This window comes from Ursus americanus, chromosome 7 (genome assembly GCF_024610735.1).
Source record: "Ursus americanus isolate L20-20 chromosome 7, mUrsAme1.1.p, whole genome shotgun sequence".
In the NCBI taxonomy this organism is placed as follows: Eukaryota; Metazoa; Chordata; class Mammalia; order Carnivora; family Ursidae; genus Ursus; species Ursus americanus.
Genome location: NC_142133.1, coordinates 16,674,897 through 16,693,084, shown reverse-complemented (window position 1 = coordinate 16,693,084; position 18,188 = coordinate 16,674,897). Strand labels below are relative to the sequence as shown.

The following is an 18,188-nucleotide window of genomic DNA, read 5'->3' as shown; positions in this document are numbered from 1 at the left end:
GAATGAATGTGTGTGTCTGCATAAGGCAGTGAGGGGACCTGAGCGCCTGAGGAAGAAGGTTCAAAGAGAGAAGATGACGCTAGAAAAGTGGGTCAGGGCCTTGAGCGCCAGTCTGAGAAATTCTGGGTCCTCCTGTTGGGAGCTCAGTGCAGCATGAGCAGGACAGTCCACCCGGGACAGTTGCAGAAGGAGGGCTCCAAGGCATCAGGCTTCTCTGTGAACGGGGGTAGGGAAGCTAAAGGCGAGCTGATGCAGAACATGGGATTTGGGGTTGGGCAGACCTGAGCTGGAATCCCAGTCATGCCATGGTCTGTGACCCTGGACAAGGTCCCTAACACCACGGAGCCCCAGCTTCCATGTCCTGTCACTCAGGATCTGTTGCACACTCATGCCACAGACCCAGGGTAGGCACTTTGGCCACAGTTCCCTATCAGGGTGTGGTGTTTCAGGGCACGATACAGTGTATTCGCTGAGCCAAAGGCCGAGTAGGGCCCCAAGAAGGGGAATGGCAAGAGCCACGGGTGTGGGGTCTGGGACCTATGTACTGATGTTCTTTTGTTCATTACTTGACTATTCTGGGCCTTGGTTTTCTCCCCTGAATAAGGACCAGAAGCACCTGCTCCAGGAGTTGCTCTAGGGGCACCTCCGGGAAAGCACCAGCAGAATGCCGGGCATGGGGTAGGTCTCCATACCCAGTCCCTCCATCCCTCACCTCCGGTGAGCCAGTGATCAACCAGCCTTCCCTGCAGGTGGCTGAGAGCAGAATGTGCAGTAGGAGCAGCCCTGCCCCATTTGGAGGAGGAGGCACTCCTGACCCCCTAGCCTCAGTCCAGAAGCCGCAAGTCCAGTCCCTCCCAACACAGCCAGGCCCTAACAGAGACCCCTGTGCGGAGACGCTGTGGCAGCCCCTCTAGCTTGTCTGCCGGTCTATAGGGCAGGGGCGTGTCAGTGGGCACCAGGGCGGGCTCGGGGTTCTGCGGGGACCGTCGAGAGCACTTCCCCAGCTGCAGCTCTCAACAGTGAGGTTGTCCGCATCATGCCTTCGTCTTTATCACTCCCCTGGAGCAGCCCACAGGCCTGCTTCTGTGCAGAGGGGCAGGGGGAGGAGCCAAGCACTGGCTCCTCATACACACCAGGGCCTTGAAGAGTGCCCCCCCCCCCCGTGCACGGGCAGCCTGTCCCTGAGGGCTCAGAACCCCGCTTCCCAGGGACCCGACTTCCTTCCCTGTGTCCCCTTCAGCAGGGCATGGAGGCCCTCCTTCAAATGTGGCTCGCAGCTCCATAGGCAGGGATGAAGGACCGGGGGCATGAAAACGGGACTGAGAGGAGGTGGAACTGTCCGTGGGAGAGCAAGACTCTGCTATACGAAACCACCATGGGCTTGAAAACCTCTGCTCTTCTATGATATGGGACTTGAGGTGACAGGAGATTCAACTGACATTGGAGTGACCCTTCCAAGCAGGCGAACTCTCAAGCTCCTCCCGGAACGAGCAGCCTCACCCCAGCCCTGTGCGGGCTCCAGAGGTCCACAAGCAAGGAGCGAGGCCAGGGCGGGCCTGAGGCTTTCCCATGTCACTAGGCCGACTCCCGGCTCCTGCTGGCCAGGCCCGTGTCCCATCTGGGACTGTGCCTGCCTCCCCTAGCCTTGCAGTCAGCCCTCTCCCCCAACCCTGGGCTGAGGCTAGGGCTCTGCTCTTTGGGGAGGGTGGGGGCAGGAGGGGCAGTGATCTCATCCCTGAGAAGAATTAGTCATCAGAGAGGCAGGGACAGATCTGGGGGGCAGGACGGAGGATGGGCTCCATGTAAATGACTCATCTCCCCGCCAGCTCCGCGGGGCCCGGGTTTGACAGCTGCTCCCCGGGAGAGGTTGTTAAGCAGGAGCTACCCGGAGGCAAGAGTAGTTAACTGGCTTTTAATAACTCATTTTGCTGAATGATTTCTGGTGAGGAGAGAAAACCTTAATCCCACAGAAGCAGCAGAGAGTAGGAGGAGGTTCGAGTTGGCCCGGCGGGCCAGGGAAGCCGTGCCAAGGTTCACAACCGGTTCTCGGGGTCACTTGCCCATTGCTCACAGTTTACCAAAACTTTGCTAATGTGAAACATCACCAGCCTGCAGCTGGGGGAGGTGGGGGGGCTCTGCACTCTCAGCCACCCCCACCTGCTCTCCTCAACCAAAGGTCCTGCCGAAGCCTTCCCCAGAACAAGCCAAAAGCAAACGGGAGAAGGAGGGGCCCATGTTCTCCAGATCCTTTGCTAGCAGCGCTACTTTGTCCTGAGTCACCAAGAGTCCAGTGTAAGACCCCCCCCCAACACCCCACAAGCGGCTATGGAGAGAAGGGAACCAAGGGCTGCTGTCCTCGGGAAGCTGTCCATGGAGTTTGCAATCTAGACAAATCCATAAGCGCCAACCAACACCACCAGCCCACAGCCTCAGCTTGGCCGCAACAATCCAGTTTTCCAGCCTCTCATCCCGCTGCCACACCGGATTTGGGGTTGGGCCTCCCACCCCGCTCAGGGGCCAGAGCCTGAAATGCGTCCGGAGGGGGTGCGGCCACTCACCTGGAACTGCGAGCAAACTGAGACCCCCGGAGGGAGGTGAAAGCAGTCAGTGGGAGCGTCCGGTCTGGGGTGCGTAGATGGAGGGAGAGCTTTTTCTGGCAGCTGAAACCTCGAGTCCCGGCTTGGCCCTGGGCTCGCACGTTTCACCTGATGCCCCGGAGCTGTGATGAAGGGCCGTGCCTCTCCCGTGCTGTCTGCCAATCGAGCCTGTCCTTGGTGAGCGCTCAGCACGTCCGAGGCCCTGCGGGAAGCCGGGGAACCACCGCCTCAGTGACTCCTCACAATAACCCTCCGAGGCAGGCAGTCAGCAGGCCATTTTTAGAGATAGAACTAACATGTCCATGTTGCCACTAGCAAGTGTGGCGAGAGCCTGACGCCACAGTCCCTGCTCCTCTGCTCTCAGCGCTCCAAGAAAGGTGACCTTGGCCCTTCCCAAGCCTGGAGGAACAGGAATGGAGACTCGCCAGTTTTGTCTCACGCAGCTTGAGGTTTCCAGAGCTTGTAAGTTTGTACAAGGCAGGGCATGTTGCCGGATGTCAGGCTCAGATGCTGGAGAAGCTTCTAGAGGACTCACTCCCACAATGCTTCCATAAAGTTCAGTCTGAGAGCAAGGTGCATGGGAAGTTCTCCCACACGGTCCTCTTCCTTCTTCCATACAGTCACGCACTCCGTAGGCGAGCGCTACCGGACACGGTCTGGGGGCCAGGCTGAGCCCCTCGCACACCCCGCCCTGTGCACGGCACTCTTCCAGGGCGCATGCTACTCTCAAGGCCAGGCCTCTACTTCCTCTCGAAACCCCACCCACCCTTCTGGACAAATTCGCCTTCCTCCGTCAGCCTTTCGCAGACCCTCCATCTGGAGGACCTCAGCCCGGATTCTGACCTGCGCTGGTGTGGGCGCGCCTGCGCACTGGGGACGGTTTTACGTCTCCGCGGTGATTGTCCGGTGCAGCCCAGCCGGGAGTGAACAAGGGCGGCTCCAGCCAGAGGCAACCTACCTCTCTTTCTTCGGAATTCCCCTGCACTTGCCTCTCTCCCTTACCACATGGCAAGCTCCTTCCTCCGCTTTCAAATCCTGGCTCTGCCCCTTGTTGTGGGATCTGGGCAAGTTATTTAACTTCAGTGCCTTTATCTGTTAAATGTGACTACATCGGCTAATCTCACAAATGGGGATGGTAAGAACCTCCCACTTGTGGTTCATCCCACCTGAGATTATGACTGCAGCATCGATTATAAATGCACCAGTATTGTGTGCCATTAAGAATTTAAAATGTTGCCAAATAAACTATGGCAGGTCATCAATTGTGAGAAGCATCCTGGTTTCAGGCATGTTAAAATTCAAGGAAAAAAAGCTGTGACTTTGAATGAATGAAACCCAGTGCCTCACGGAGTCGTCGTGAGGATGAAATGCATGGATATACAAGAAGTCTTGGCCCAGGGCCCGGAAGGAGTGAGGGCTCAGTACATGTCAGCTATCATTAGCCCCCGCCGCGTTTTTACTCCTCTCGCAATGGTTTAGTGACTTTTGCCGACCATTCGTTCAGCCCCAGCTCTCCCAAAATGTTCGGGGCTTATCCAGACTGGTTGGTTGTTCCCGCGCCGTGCCCCCCTCCCCCACCGCCCCTGGCCCCAGGGTAGCGATTAGACCAGGATGAATAGGCAGCCCCGAGGTTCCAGGGCTGGGGCTCGTGTCCCAGGGAAGTCTCTCTGGTCTGATGCCCTCTAAAGTGCCCAGCCTTCCTCCAAGGAGGAGCCGCCCTCTCTCTGCCTGAGAGTCAGTGTCTTGGCTCTAGCCACAGAGCAGCCTAATGGCGGTCGGACCCTCCACCCCACAGCCCACCGGAATCTCCCACTGCTCCCTGCTTGGAGAGAGAGGGGCACGGGAAGGCCTGGCTGCTAGCCTGGCCTTGAGCAAGGCCCAGCCTCCAGTGAGCTTCCAGTTTCTTGATTTTTTTTTTTTTTCAAGATTTTATTTATTTATTTGAGAGAGAGCTTAAAAGGGGTGGAGAAGCAGGCTCTCCGCTGAGCAGGGAGCTCAATGTGGGACTCCATCCGGGGACTCTGGGACCATGACCTGAGCCAAAGGCAGGCTCTTACCCGACGCAACCACCCAGGGGCCCCAGGTTCCTTGATTATTAAAGTGAGGCTGTTAATCCTTCCTCCAGCCATTCAGGATCAAATGAGATGAAGATGTTGAGAAAGTCTTCCCAGAGAACTGTGGCAAGCAGATAAGTGCAGCCATGGGTAGGGTCACCAGATTGAGCAAATAAAAATACAGGACACCTAGTCATATTTGAATTTCAGATAAATAATGAATTTTTTTAAAGATTTTATTAAGTAATCACTACACCCAACATGGGGCTCGAACTCACAACCCTGAGATGAAGAGTTGAATGCTGTACTGACTGAGCCAGCTAGGTGACCCTAATATATATCCCTTCCTTTTTTTTTTAAATATAAGAATAATTTTTATTTTATAATTATTTATTTTTTTAGTAATCTCTGTGCCCAACATGAGGCTCAAACTCACAACCCCAAGATCAAGAGTCACATGCTCCTCTGATGGAGCCAACCAGGTGCCCAATAATGAATCATTTTTTGGTGTAAGTGTCCCCCATGCAGTGTTTGGGACATACTTATACTAAAAAGTGATTTGATATTTAACTGGGAATTCTGTATTTTATCTGGCAACCCTAATGAGGCCTTGCCCATCCCTGCCCATTGACCCCACCCCTCTGCTTTCCCACTGTCTGTGATAGCTAACTCTCACCCTTGAGAGGTTCTTAAAATTTTTACTTTCAGTCATTTGGTTAACAAATCACTATCACTGCCTACTTTACATAGGATTCCCTTGTTCACTGTAGAGCACAGAAAGATTAATAATAAATTACTATTAAGGGCTTCATAATGTGTGAGGCATTAAGTATTTTGCATATTATTAACAATACAAAAAACTGAGGTCCTTAAGTTATCTGCATTTTACAGATAAGGACACTGAGGAACAGAGAGGTTAATTTACTAGAAGACACACAGCCAGGGAGTGGTGGAGCTAGGATTCAAACCTGAGAAACATAGTTCCAAATAGCCGATATGAAGTGGCCCCACCTGCAAGGGATTCATTCAGTCTCATTATGGAGACAGGCCCCAAAAGGTAATTAATGCTGTAAGTCAGATCTGTGCTTGCTACTTAAAATAAAAATCACTGTCCAGCTGCAGTGGCATCACCTGAAGCCAGGTTACAAATGCAGAATCGGGAGCCCTGCCCCAGAATCCAACAAGATCCCCAGGTGGGTCCTAGGCAATCTAGTTTGAGAATCACTGTTCCAAACAAGCAGAGGGAGAGTCTATTTATTCACTCGACAAGCTTAGCTTGAGCACGTTCTGCATAGCAGGGGCTATTCTAGGCACTGCATTGTCACGGTGACTATTGAAGAATGTGGGTACTCCTCAAGCGTTTTTTAAATGTCTCATCCTTAAGTCTTCATGAGGGTAGAATGCAGCATTTCCCCAAGGTTATTCTTTGAAACATTCAAGGTCACCAGAGGCAATTAAATGCAATCTGTGGTCAGATTAGTATGGGGAACACTGGATAGTATTAGCACAGACCCCTCGGATTCATAAATCACAGTAACATAATAAGCGCTCTGAAAAGTCCTGCCATAAATAAACTTGTTTCACATTCATCCACCTTTTTTTCTCTTTTCAATTTTGGGAATTCTCCCCACCACCATTAAGTCTATTTTATCGTCTTGAGGAGCATACTTTGGCATAGCGTATTACTGCTTACAAAAAGCGTTCACATTGGGAGATTTGCATTTTACAGATGAAGAAATGGAGGCTCAGGGGGCGCCTGGGTGGCTCAGTCGTTAAGCGTCTGCCTTGGGCTCAGGGCGTGATCCCAGGGTCCTGGGATCAAGCCCCACATCGGGCTCCTCTGCTGGGCGCCTGCTTCTTCCTCTCCCACTCCCGCTGCTTGTCTCTCTCTCACTGGCTGTCTCTGTGTCAAATAAATAAAAATCTTAAAAAAAAAAAAATGGAGGCTCAGAGAAGTTATGGTAGCCACTTGCTTCACACTTGGCCCATAGAGGCCACAACAGGGGGTCAAACCTTTGAGCTCAAGACTGGTCCTATTTCCTGTACCCTGAGCTGCTTGCCCAGGTCCTTAAGCTTCACAGCAGTTGGAGTGTGTTTGGTTGTGTGTCATGGAAGGTGTAAGCAGGAAAAGGGGTTTATGGGCTCAAGCCCCTGGAAGTCCAGATGTAGGCTGGGCAGCATGGCCAGCTTGATTTGACAGCTCGTGGGGGTCATGATGGCCTCATTTCTTTCAGCTGCCTCCACTCGGCCTCCTGCAGTGTCAGCTTCATCCAAGGCTGGCCCCACCTCATGGTCCAGATGGCTGCCAGTGACTCCTGGGGCTACTCCCCGCGCCCTCCACATCCAGAGCAGCTCTCAAGTAACAATCTTACCGCCCAAAAACTAGCAGAGAAACTCTTCTTTCATCTGATTCACCTGAATGGGGTCACATGGGGTCCTGCACCCATCTCTGTAGCCAGAAAAACGCCCTGCACTGATTGATCTAGGCCTATCCATCCTTGAGCCAATCTCGGTAACGGACTGGTCATGTCCATTGGTGGAGACTAACGCCGAGCCCACCCCTGGACTAGGGGCTGTTCTTCAAGTGGCCTGGCTGCCTCACAGAGGAGTTGGGGGTGAGAGGTGTTGTTATAAAGACAGCTACAATATCTACCACAAGTGTTTAAGGCCTCTTGAAATTTAAATCAACAATATACACTTTAAATATCTTATAATTTATATATTGATTACACCTTAATAAGGCCATCTTTTTTAAGAAATTAAGAAATTTAAATCAAAATATTTGAAATCGGGCAGATTCAAACCAGTAGGACATTCAGGGCTACCTTATAACATTGTTTCTTAAAGAACTGGCTTTAACCCATCTGCATCAGAATCATCAGGGAACATTTGTTAAAATGCAGATTCCTGGGCCCTTTTCATGACCCACTAAATAAACCTCTAGAGTGGGACCTGCCTTGGAATCTGCATTTTATTAACACCACACTCTAACCGACTGAGCTAACCGGCCTCTGCTTTGGAATCTGCAATTTAATCCTATGTCCCCGTTTCTTTCTTATTTCTTATATTTCTTATTTCTACATGCTGTCCTGGGGTAATTATTACTAGCTCTCTTTTTACTCTCAAAAGTATACTGGATTGGGCTATGAATGATATCTCTCCTTCTCTAAGTCAACACTGTAGAGCCAGCAGAAAAATGTTCCCCGGGTGAAGAGCAAAGGCTTCCCCTCTGTCTGGCCCAGCAAAAAGGGCTTCAGGGTCAGCTCAGCCACTTACAAACTGAAACTCAGCCGACCACCTTCACCTCCCTTAGCCCATGTCTTTGTTGGGGCTGATGATGCCTCCCTCACAGGGTGGTAGGGGGGATTGGATGAGAGGACATGTGTCCAGCGTCCAGCACAGAGGCTGCCGGCCAGGAGCACCCAATACAGATCAGTAGTGGCCTCCCCATCTGCATTCCAGCCTCTTTGAGCTGAACTCCAGAGGCCCTGTCACCAGGGCCCCATTTGCGAAGGCGGCACCAGACAGGCTGTGGGAACGAGCTTCACAGCTTTTGTCAAAGTGGCATAATAAAGCCCCCAAGTGTCTGCTCTTTGCAAACTGGGATGGCAGATCAATTGTGGCATAAACAAAACAGCAGGCTTGGTGCGAACCCGGGGACAGATTACGCCTCTGCAGGGTGTGATTGGGGGAAGGAAGGGACTCTCAGGATGGCTAGGTTTGCCTTTTCTCTGGCTGAGTCTTCAAGGCCCCTCTCCAGAGCCAGCCTGGCTCCCCACAGACTGCCGGAGCTTGGGGGACTGCTCCTCCACTCTGGGAAGCACCTGACTAGACAGCAGCGCTAGGTACCGACAGCCCTCCCCTCCGGCCCTCAGCAGAAACCTGACCCCAAGGCGCCATCCGCCGCCATCCGCCATCCGCCGCCCCCCCCACCAGAGCTCTGAGCCTGTGGATGTGAATGGGGGAAGGAGGGTAAACTGCCACCTCCACCTGATCTGAGCTGAGCAGACAGTGTCGTCTGTAGGAAAGCAAAAGGAGGTACAGTGGGCACAGAACCAGACCTCAGGAATAGGGCTGGTGAGAGGGATACTTGATTGGGTGCCCTCTGTGCTGCCAGAGAGACTCCTAACCGGCCTGTCCTCTTCATTCTGGGAGGTTGGTACCACAGCCAATCAAGCATTCGGCACCATTTCGGGCCTGTGGTCATGGCCATGAGGAGATCCCAGAAGAAGCTCTGGCCCAGCTTCTATGTGGGGGCAGCAGGGACACGCCGTGCCCCGGCCCAGGGGTGAGCCTGAGGCAGCAGAGGAATGGAAGTCAGTACAAAACCTTGAAGAAGACATCCCAGGTACTCTGTGAGGGCAGGAACTACGTCTGTCTGGTTTTCCACCATGTCCCTGAGCCTAGCACAAAGCCTGCCAAACTGTGTTTGCGAAGGAGCAAACGGGTGCATGTTGGTCTTCCAGCGGCGCATCTGGTGGTGCTGCCTTATCGGGGCCTAGGATAAGGCCACACCCCTTCGGGGAAGGAGAATGGTCAGTGGGGAAACTCATCTCGTTCTCAGTCCCATCCTCAAGGGAAGAGACACATCGTCAACAAGAAAGCCAGCTCCAGGGGTGCCTGGGTGGCTCCATTGGTTAAGCATCTGCCTTTGCTCAGGTCATGATCTCAGGGTCCTGGGATCAAGCCCCACTTTGGGCTCCCTGGTCAGCGGAGAGTCTGCTCCTTGGTCTCCCTTTGCCCCTCCCTCTCACTCATGTTTTTTTCTCTCTCTCAAATAAATAATCTTTTAAAGAAATAAAAAGTAAAATTAAAAAAAAAAAAAGAGGAGTGCCTGGGTGGCTCATTTGGTTAAATGTCTGCTTTCTGCTCAGTTCATGATCTCGGGGTCCTGGGATGGAGCCCTAAATCGGGCTACTTGCTCAGCAGGGAGTCTGCTTCTCCTTCTCCCTCTGTCCCTCCCCCTGCTTGTGCACTCTCTCTCTCTATCTTTCTCTTAAATAAATAAATAAAATCTTAGAAAAAGAACAAGATTTGCAGCTCCAGAGGGGGGCCGGGAAGCCAGACCTGGGGGAGTTTGGAGGAATCTGAGGATGCTTCTGACAGAGGGCATGGCCTTTGACTCGGGGGTAGGTGAGGTAAGGGCAGTCCTGTGAGGGCCCCAAGGGCCAGAGGAGTCCCCTGCCTGTGGGCAATCAGCCAGACCGTTAGCCAAAAGTAGCGGTCCCCTCGGCATCACATTCCTCCTGCTGTCCCTAACCAAGCCCAGGTTTGAGTCTGGCTATAAAGCCGTGCTTGTACTCACTGTGCCACAAGAGGGGTGAAGAGTCCACCTTGGTGGGAACATTAAAGAGGAGGAGTAGCTCCTCTCCCCAGCAATGGTCAGTGGAAAGAGAGCCACCAGGGAAAAGAGGACTCCTGGGGACAGGAGTCGTGACTGAGGGTCAGCCTCCCCCCGTGAAAGCACTGTCCTGGCTGCCAGGCCTGGAGGATGGAAATGAGGTTTTCTAGGAGGAGTGGAGGCCCCTCGGTGCCCTCAGGAAGCAGTGTGGGAAGAATGTGGGCAGTGGGCCCGGCAGACCTGGGTTTCGGTCTCAGCTTACCCTTCCATGCTGTGGGGCCTCGACAACGACTTAACCCCTTGGTCCGTGGTTTCCTGTCAGTGGAGTGGGGTGTTCCTCCCTCAGAACTGTTGCAGAGATGAAGCTAGGAGGCCTGCAGGGCCGGCGCTGAGAGGGTGGGGTGGCCGTGGGCTTCCCGCAGCGAGCGAATCCAGGTGGAACCAGTTTATTCAATGGGCTGACCCCAGAAATGGCCCCGTCTTCATCTAATGTCTTAAAGAACTTCCCTTTGGATCCCTTCACGTCTTGGCCAAATGCTGTAGAGTTTTCCAACTAGTCCTTTTTTTCTTAAGTACGAGCTGTTTTAAAATTGAAACTCAGTCTTAAATACCCAATCTGATCTCAATCTAATCTAAATCCAGTCTTCATGGGGCGCCTGGGTGGCTCAGTCATTAAGCGTCTGCCTTCGGCTCAGGGTGTGATCCCAGAGTCCTGGGATCGAGCCCCGCATCAGGCTCCTCCGCTGGGAGCCTGCTTCTTCCTCTCCCACTCCCCCTGCCTGTGTTCCCTCTCTCACTGGCTGTCTCTCTCTCTGTCAAATAAATAAATAAAATCGTTTAAAATAAATAAATAAAGAAAGAAAGACAGAAAGAATCCAGTCTTCAAGTTTACTTCTAATCAAAGCTCGGCCTCTCCCTCCACCTCAGGCCTGGCCCTCAGCTCAGGGGTCTGCGATGTGAGCGGGGCATTCTGTTTGTTCGCTCTTGGTCTGACATCGCTGCAGCCACTATAATCCTTTCTTAGCTATTGCTGGTGGTGCTGCCATGGTCACTGTTGGGACAGACATGCCCTTTCCTGAGGCCCATCTCTGGGTCTTTGGAGACCACTGCCCTGCACTATTCCCTCAGTGGGCGTGCCTTCTCCATCCTACCTCCTGTGAGTACCTCGAATGCTGTCCCAGCACCCCACCCCTTAGCCTCCTATTGCTAGGGGCCCCTCCATCAGGCAGCAGCCCTCTTGGGCAGAGTCTCTTCAGATCTGGCTGCCTTCCGCACATCCACTCGACCATGTCGCTCTCACACATCCTTGATGCATCATCGGAAGTGCAGACTGCTCCCCTCTTCCCACCCCTGCCTGTGTGGGCTGCTCCAGCCAGCCTCCCATCCAGAGAACTCTCCAGCACAGCTTCAGACTCTAGGAAATATCCCTGGCTCTCCCAAAACTCTCACAATCCTGCAGCCAGTGGCCCTGGCTGGGCCTGCCTGTGTCTGCAGCTCAGCTAGCCTCCTCTGCTGGAGCCCGAGGTGCTCTTGACCGCACCCCCAACACTTGCCCCGCCGGTGGGTGCAGGATGACACGGCACCTTATGCCGCAACAACTCTGCTACTTCATGACCATCTTCCATTATCCCTGGACACTTTCTAGCCTTTCCATATAGCCTGGAGGTGGGGCTGGGGGTACTAGTCAGCAGACCCATTTTGGTCTTCTAGTAATCCAGCATAGATGCTTCTAGAACTTCTCTTTCAAATAGGGGATAACATACCACATGTCACTCTTAGCTTTGAAACTTCAGCTAAAAATTCTAAAGATTGGGAAAATCCCATTCAATATTCTCAAGTATTAAATTTCCAGGCTCAGGACTTTCCATTTCTTCTGGAATCTAGCAAAGGGATCCCCTATTAGACGTGCTATTTTTCCTCAGCGTGTAGAAGCAGTGTCCGGTAGAATGGTCTACGCACCAGGCTAGAAGCCAGGACACAGGTATGGTATCTGTCCCCAGCAAGCTATAGGTCATGTCCCCTCTACCCCTGCTCCCTCACCTATACAGTGAGAGGTAGATCAGAATTAAGATCCCTTACAGTTAAGAGTCTAGGGGTTTTTTTCTAAGTTTTTCTTACCATGAGAGTACAAACAACAACAAACCCTTACAAAACACGCAGGTAATTATACAACACCCGCGTAACCACTATCCAGATTAACAAAACACTGCCAGCACCCCGGAGGCCCCGTATCCCCTCCTGTTTATTACCCCCTACCACGCCCAGAGGAAACTCCAATTCTGACTTTTAACTGAAATTACTTCCCTTAAATAAAAACTTAAGAAAAGGAGGGGGGGGCACCTGGCTGACTCAGTCGGGAGAGCATCTGACTCTTGATCTTGGGGTCATGAGTTCGAGCACTGTTTTGGGTATAGAGGTTACTCAGACAAATAAAAACTTCAAAAAAAAATACTTCCTTGATTTTCCTTATATTTTTACCAACCAAGAATGTATCCCTTAAAAAATTACTACAGTTTGGCTTTGAATTTTTTTTTAAGATTTATTTTTGAGAGAGAGAGAGAGAGTGCAAGCGTGTGAGCACAAGGGGGTAGGGGTAAAGGGAGAAGCAGACTCCCTGCTGAGCAGGGAACCCAGTGCAGAACTCAATCCCAAGACCCTGAGATCACGACCTGAGCCAAAGCAGACGCTTAACTGACTGAGCCACCCAGGGGCCCGGTTTTGAGCTTTTTATAAATGGGATAATACAGAAGGTGTTCTGTGTTCAGCTTCTTTAACAGTCTTTTTGTGAGATCCATTCATATTATTTCACGTAGTTGTGATTGATGCTTTCTCGTTGCTATTTCCTTGTATGAACAGACCGTGACTTGGTTATGTTGCTGGATATTTGGGTCATCGATCGAGGATTTTATATAAATGTACACACACGCACACACACAAATACAAATACTTTCACTCCACTTATAACCATATGGATTCAGAGCTGATTTCTTGGTGAATTCAAGAATTTGGGTTTGGCTTTATTTTTTTTTTTAAGATTTTTTAAAAAGATTTTATTTATTTATTTGAAAGAGAGGGGGAGAGAGCAGGAGAGAGTGAGCCCGAGCAGGGGAGGGGCAAGGGAGAGGGAGAAGCAGACTCTCCACTGAGCAGAGGGAGTCCAATGCAGGGCTCAATCCTAAGGCAGATGCTTGACCGACTGAGCCACCCAGGCACCCCTTCGGTTTGGCTTTAAAGTGTGGAAAAATCCCTCTATTAAATTGGTTACACTGATAATATAGTTTTGATGTTTTTGTTTTTGTTTTTACTTTCTTGTGGCCAAAATCTGAATCTAGGGATATAATTCATCTTCTTCAACATGGGTATCATCATAAGCTTTTCTCCTAAGTCATTAAGCATAAGATGAAGACTGTGGTTAGGCAATTGAGATTTCCTCCAGGGAATCTAGAGAATGATTAGTACATAGGCTTACGGAATTACTGAAAAAAAAATTTTCCCTTTGGCTCTTTTAAGGAAATAGTAAGCCAAGTGAGACAAAATTCTTCTCCACCCAGTTCCCAGGGCTGGCTTCGCCCCACTAGTAGCAGCATGCAGGCAGCCCTCCTGAGGCGGGGCATAAATTTCACAGGGATGCCCCTGAATTCTGCTGCATAGGTGATGAAAGGTGCCATGGTGCCGTTGGAACAGATGACCCATTTCCAGTTCAGACTCCAACCAGCAGGGAATCTTTGTGCCGAGAGATTAAACCCCTTCTATAACCAGAGTGAGGCAAACATGCGTTCCACAAAGAGATCACCCCAGCAGTGGGCTGAGAGCTCAGGTGGGAGGGGCAGAGCTGTGCTGCCCTGGATGGCAAGGGCCCCAGCACGCTGGTGGGAAGTCAAGCCTTCTGCAAAAATCCATTGATAGGGGTGCCTGGGTGGCTCAGTCAGCTAAGCCTCTGCCTTCGGCTCAGGTCACGTCCTGGGATTGAGCCCCAAGTCGGACACTCAATGACAGAGCCAGCTCACTCTCTGAAGGTTGTGGACTCATTCTCAATCTTTTTGTCAGTTTTCATAAACCCCCTTTCAGATACCATCACACATAGCTACCTGGACTAAACACACTCTACCTGGTCCCTAGTAATCCGGATCAGTTAAAATGAAGCCTTTACGGAATTCTGCCCCAGGTAGGCCCATGTGTGCCGTTGGTTACCTCAAAAGAAAAGAAAAATTTCGAGGGGGTGGGAGAGCCAGTGACATCTCTTTGTAGCTTTGCAGGTATCCCAGTGGTCTGCACCTGTGCACAGGTTTCGTTTCATGCGTCTTTAGGGGTCCTTCCTAGTGACCATCCTGCCCCACGCATTTCGATCTCCAGATCCCCAAGACGAGGGGCCGTGTCTCCTACATCAGTTTAGGCGTCGCGCCGATCGGGAAACAAGCCTAGCGCCGCCAAGGGAGAGAAATGGCTAGACACCGTTTCCCCTCCTCTGAGTGATGCCACTCAGGGTAGAAGCCACGGCAGCACCTGCGGACGCCCGCCCGGCTCGCCCCCCAGCAGGCACCACCTGCCCAGCCAAGGCCTCGCTGACCCCTGTCCTGTCTCCACAGGTTTCGGCATGACCACCCCCGCGACGGTGGGCGGGAAGGCCTTCCTCATCGCCTACGGGCTGTTCGGCTGCGCCGGGACCATCCTGTTCTTCAACCTCTTCCTGGAGCGCATCATCTCGCTGCTGGCCTTCATCATGCGCGCCTGCCGCGAGCGCCAGCTGCGCCGCAGCGGCCTGCTGCCCGCCACCTTCCGCCGCGGCTCGGCGCTCTCCGAGGCCGACTGCCTGGCCGGCTGGAAGCCGTCGGTGTACCACGTGCTGCTGATCCTGGGCCTGTTCGCCGTGCTGCTGTCGTGCTGCGCCTCGGCCATGTACACCAGCGTGGAGGGCTGGGACTACGTGGACTCGCTCTACTTCTGCTTCGTCACCTTCAGCACCATCGGCTTCGGGGACCTGGTGAGCAGCCAGCACGCCGCCTACCGGAACCAGGGGCTCTACCGCCTGGGCAACTTCCTCTTCATCCTGCTCGGCGTGTGCTGCATCTACTCGCTCTTCAACGTCATCTCCATCCTCATCAAGCAGGTGCTCAACTGGATGCTGCGCAAGCTGAGCTGCCGCTGCTGCGCGCGCTGCTGCCCGGCGCCCGGCGCGCCCCTTTCCCGGCGCAACGCCATCACGCCGGGCTCCCGGCTGCGCCGCCGCCTGGCCGCTCTTGGCGCCGACCCCGCGGCCCGCGACAGCGACGCCGAGGGCCGCCGCCTGTCGGGCGAGCTCATCTCCATGCGCGACCTCACGGCCTCCAACAAGGTGTCGCTGGCGCTGCTGCAGAAGCAGCTGTCCGAGACGGCCAACGGCTACCCGCGCAACGTGTGCGTCAACACGCGCCAGAACGGCTTCTCGGGCGGCGTGGGCGCACTGGGCATCATGAACAACCGGCTGGCGGAGACCAGCGCCTCCAGGTAGACCGCCGGGCCGCGCCACGGACCCTCGGCAGGCTAGCGTGCCGCCGGCCGTGGTTTGCTTTCCTTCTCTCAGACGCTGGCGCTTTCTTAATCTTTACCCAATAAAATCAAACCAAAAAAAATTTTTTTTAAAGAAATACTATTTGGCCAGGCCTGATGTTATCCAGGGCAGGTTTCGGGGGAGCCAGTTTTCCTCGTGGGTCCCGTCTTGAAGAACTGTGGGCCCCAGCAGATTCTCCTCCAGTGAGAGAGAGAATGGCACCCCAGACCCTCGGCCGGTGCAAACCGCAGCGAGGAGAGGGCCATCCCTGGGTTTCGCGGACTGGCACTAAACCCTGTCCCCATGCACATAAGCAGCCGGCAACCCCAAAGCATATGGTGCAACTTCTCATGGCTCTGAATTACCTCCGCAGCATTTAGAATCCTGGCCCAGCCTAGCAGCTTCCTTCTGGTCGTCAGAAGTGATGTAGTCACAGTTTTGACAGGTGGGGGTGGGGAGAGCCATATGTTGCCTACCGATGTATATAAATAGAACAGCCGCTACACACGGAGAATGGTGTAGTATTATGCAATGAGATGAAACATAGCACCGACTTGCGGACTGTGGCACTTCCCGAGATTTGGATATTGGGATGGTAAGGGGCTCAGCTGGCCTTTCTCAGCCTGGAGTCGGTGCATTGCGCACAGCACACAGGGCAGCTACTTCTAAGGCCAGAAACCCAGGGTGGCCGGCAGGGAGGGGAGCACTCAGGCTGCAGGAGCCCTGCTTTGCTTCAGCCGGCTGATCTCTGCGGCTGGGGCACATCTCAGAATCCCCCAACCCTCCTTTCTTTCACCAGCGTTGTCCTTGGGAATGCTTTCCATTACTAATCAGGAACGTCTGAGTCTTCTCAGGATCTTGCTTTGTTGGTGTGGATTTGGTTTCTTGACTCCCGTTGAGTAGCTCGTTTTTCCCCCTGAGGGTGCAGAGTGCAGCCTCCACAACCCGGTTCTCCTCCTCTGAGTCAGGCTCCGCAGCACCAGGAGCCCAAAGCAGCCATCCTGCAAATGTCAGAGAATTTGGCTCCACAGCCCATAATGTTTTGGGGACAGATCCCATTCTAAACCCTGTTTGGCCCCCACTGACAGTCATGTGAATTTGTTTTCTCCACGCACAGTCTGTATTGGAGGTGGGGGAAGGCGGGGGGTGGGGGCAGCTGATGGAACGGGTGGATGGAAGCAGTTTTAGAATTAGTTTTGCGCGGATATCCTCAAGCTGAGGGACCGGTTCTCCGCCCTCTGCTGCAGAGGGGTCCCTGACCTGGAGGAAGGCCAGCTACTGCCTTCATTGAAAGGATGGGGTTCTTGGACTGTGAAGGAACAATGCTCTTTAGGCCCATTTTCCTCCTCTAAAAAGATGATCCCCAGGACAAATGCCAGAGTCTAGTCAGACACGGTGTGACCCACCAATGTCTACAGCTTCTGACAGGAAGTCTTAGAAAAGCTCCAGGACGCCTCACACTGTAGGCCTGAGAGGCATGGAAAGCTGTGAAATCTCCCTCCCTGGCAGTGAAGGAAGCATATGTGCCTGGAACACGCACACATGCATGCACATGCATGCACACACACATGCACGCACACACACACTTACACACGCACACATGCACACACATGCACACACATGCGTGCACACACACACACACATGCACGCACATGCACACAGCATTAGGAGTCATGCTTGAATGTCCACCTCCCCTTTCCCCGTCCAGTTTCATAACAAGAAGGGGAAAATGTGTTGGGATCTGAATGACTAGCTTCTTCAGGTAATTTCTCGTTGGGATGGGGATTGGGATTTAAACACAAGTCCTAATCGGCCTGTGAGGCCAGTGAGGCAGAGCGACCCGGAGAGAGGTCAGTCTTGCCAAATTCTGAAGGGTAGGCTTCCAGAGTGCCACACTTCAGGAGTCACAGTGACCGTTGTTCAGGCCAGTTTGTGACCCCCCCCACCGGCCCACCGAGCCATGGCTGTGGTCACACTACAGTGACAGCATACTGAGAGAGGCACACACCCTCTAGGCCAACGCCCTCTCATAGGGCCTAGAAATAAAATGTCATGCCAATTCCTCTAAAAGAAGGAAAGATTAAAAGGCATCCAATTAGAGGTGTCACCCAGGCAACGAGCAATAACTTGGGGATCTGAAGCATACAGAGGGGGTGAGCGATCACCAAGACGGAGGCATTTAGACCACGAGGACTTGATAGCAGGCAAAACAGCAGCCAACCCAGGGGAAGTGGGTCCCAGTGACAGCACAGGAAGCTTTAGACGTAGCTAACGAGGTTCTTTGAGCTCGAGAGGCCAAAGAGGTGTCCAGGGGACCCCACTGACCAGCGCACAGGACTGCACAGAACTGTGTCTCCACTGGAGGGAACAGGACCCGCCTACAGAAAAGAAAAACTCACAACCTTCCTTGGCAGTCTTCTCTGTCAGCAGTGCTTCCTAAAGTCTATCTTAAATTGCTCATGCTGCAGCCTTAGCTGTTTTCACTTCTCCTATGCTTTGCCTTTGGAAGGAGACAATTGTGAGCAGCTTGAGCAAGCTTCTGAAGGAGCCATAAGCCTGGCTTCATGGGGACAGGGAAGGGATCCTTCCCTCTCGTCAACCTCCCAGAGAAACAGCAGCCCTCCAGCATACAGGGTAGCTCAGGATCCGGGGCATGCTTGTATTTTTGC

The 18,188-nt window shown here is 52.9% G+C and overlaps 1 protein-coding gene across 1 annotated transcript in view; it reads left to right on the top strand.

Moving 5' to 3' along the window:
- The window catches only part of KCNK12 (potassium two pore domain channel subfamily K member 12), a 47,451-nt gene extending 31,839 nt beyond the window's left edge, over nt 1–15,612 (top strand). The window contains exon 2 of the mRNA XM_045787943.2: nt 14,579–15,612. Within this exon, the coding sequence (XP_045643899.1) occupies nt 14,579–15,480 (902 nt within the window). The 3' untranslated portion in view covers nt 15,481–15,612. The remainder of the gene's footprint in view (nt 1–14,578) is intronic.
- The last annotated feature ends 2,576 nt before the right edge of the window (nt 15,613–18,188 follow it).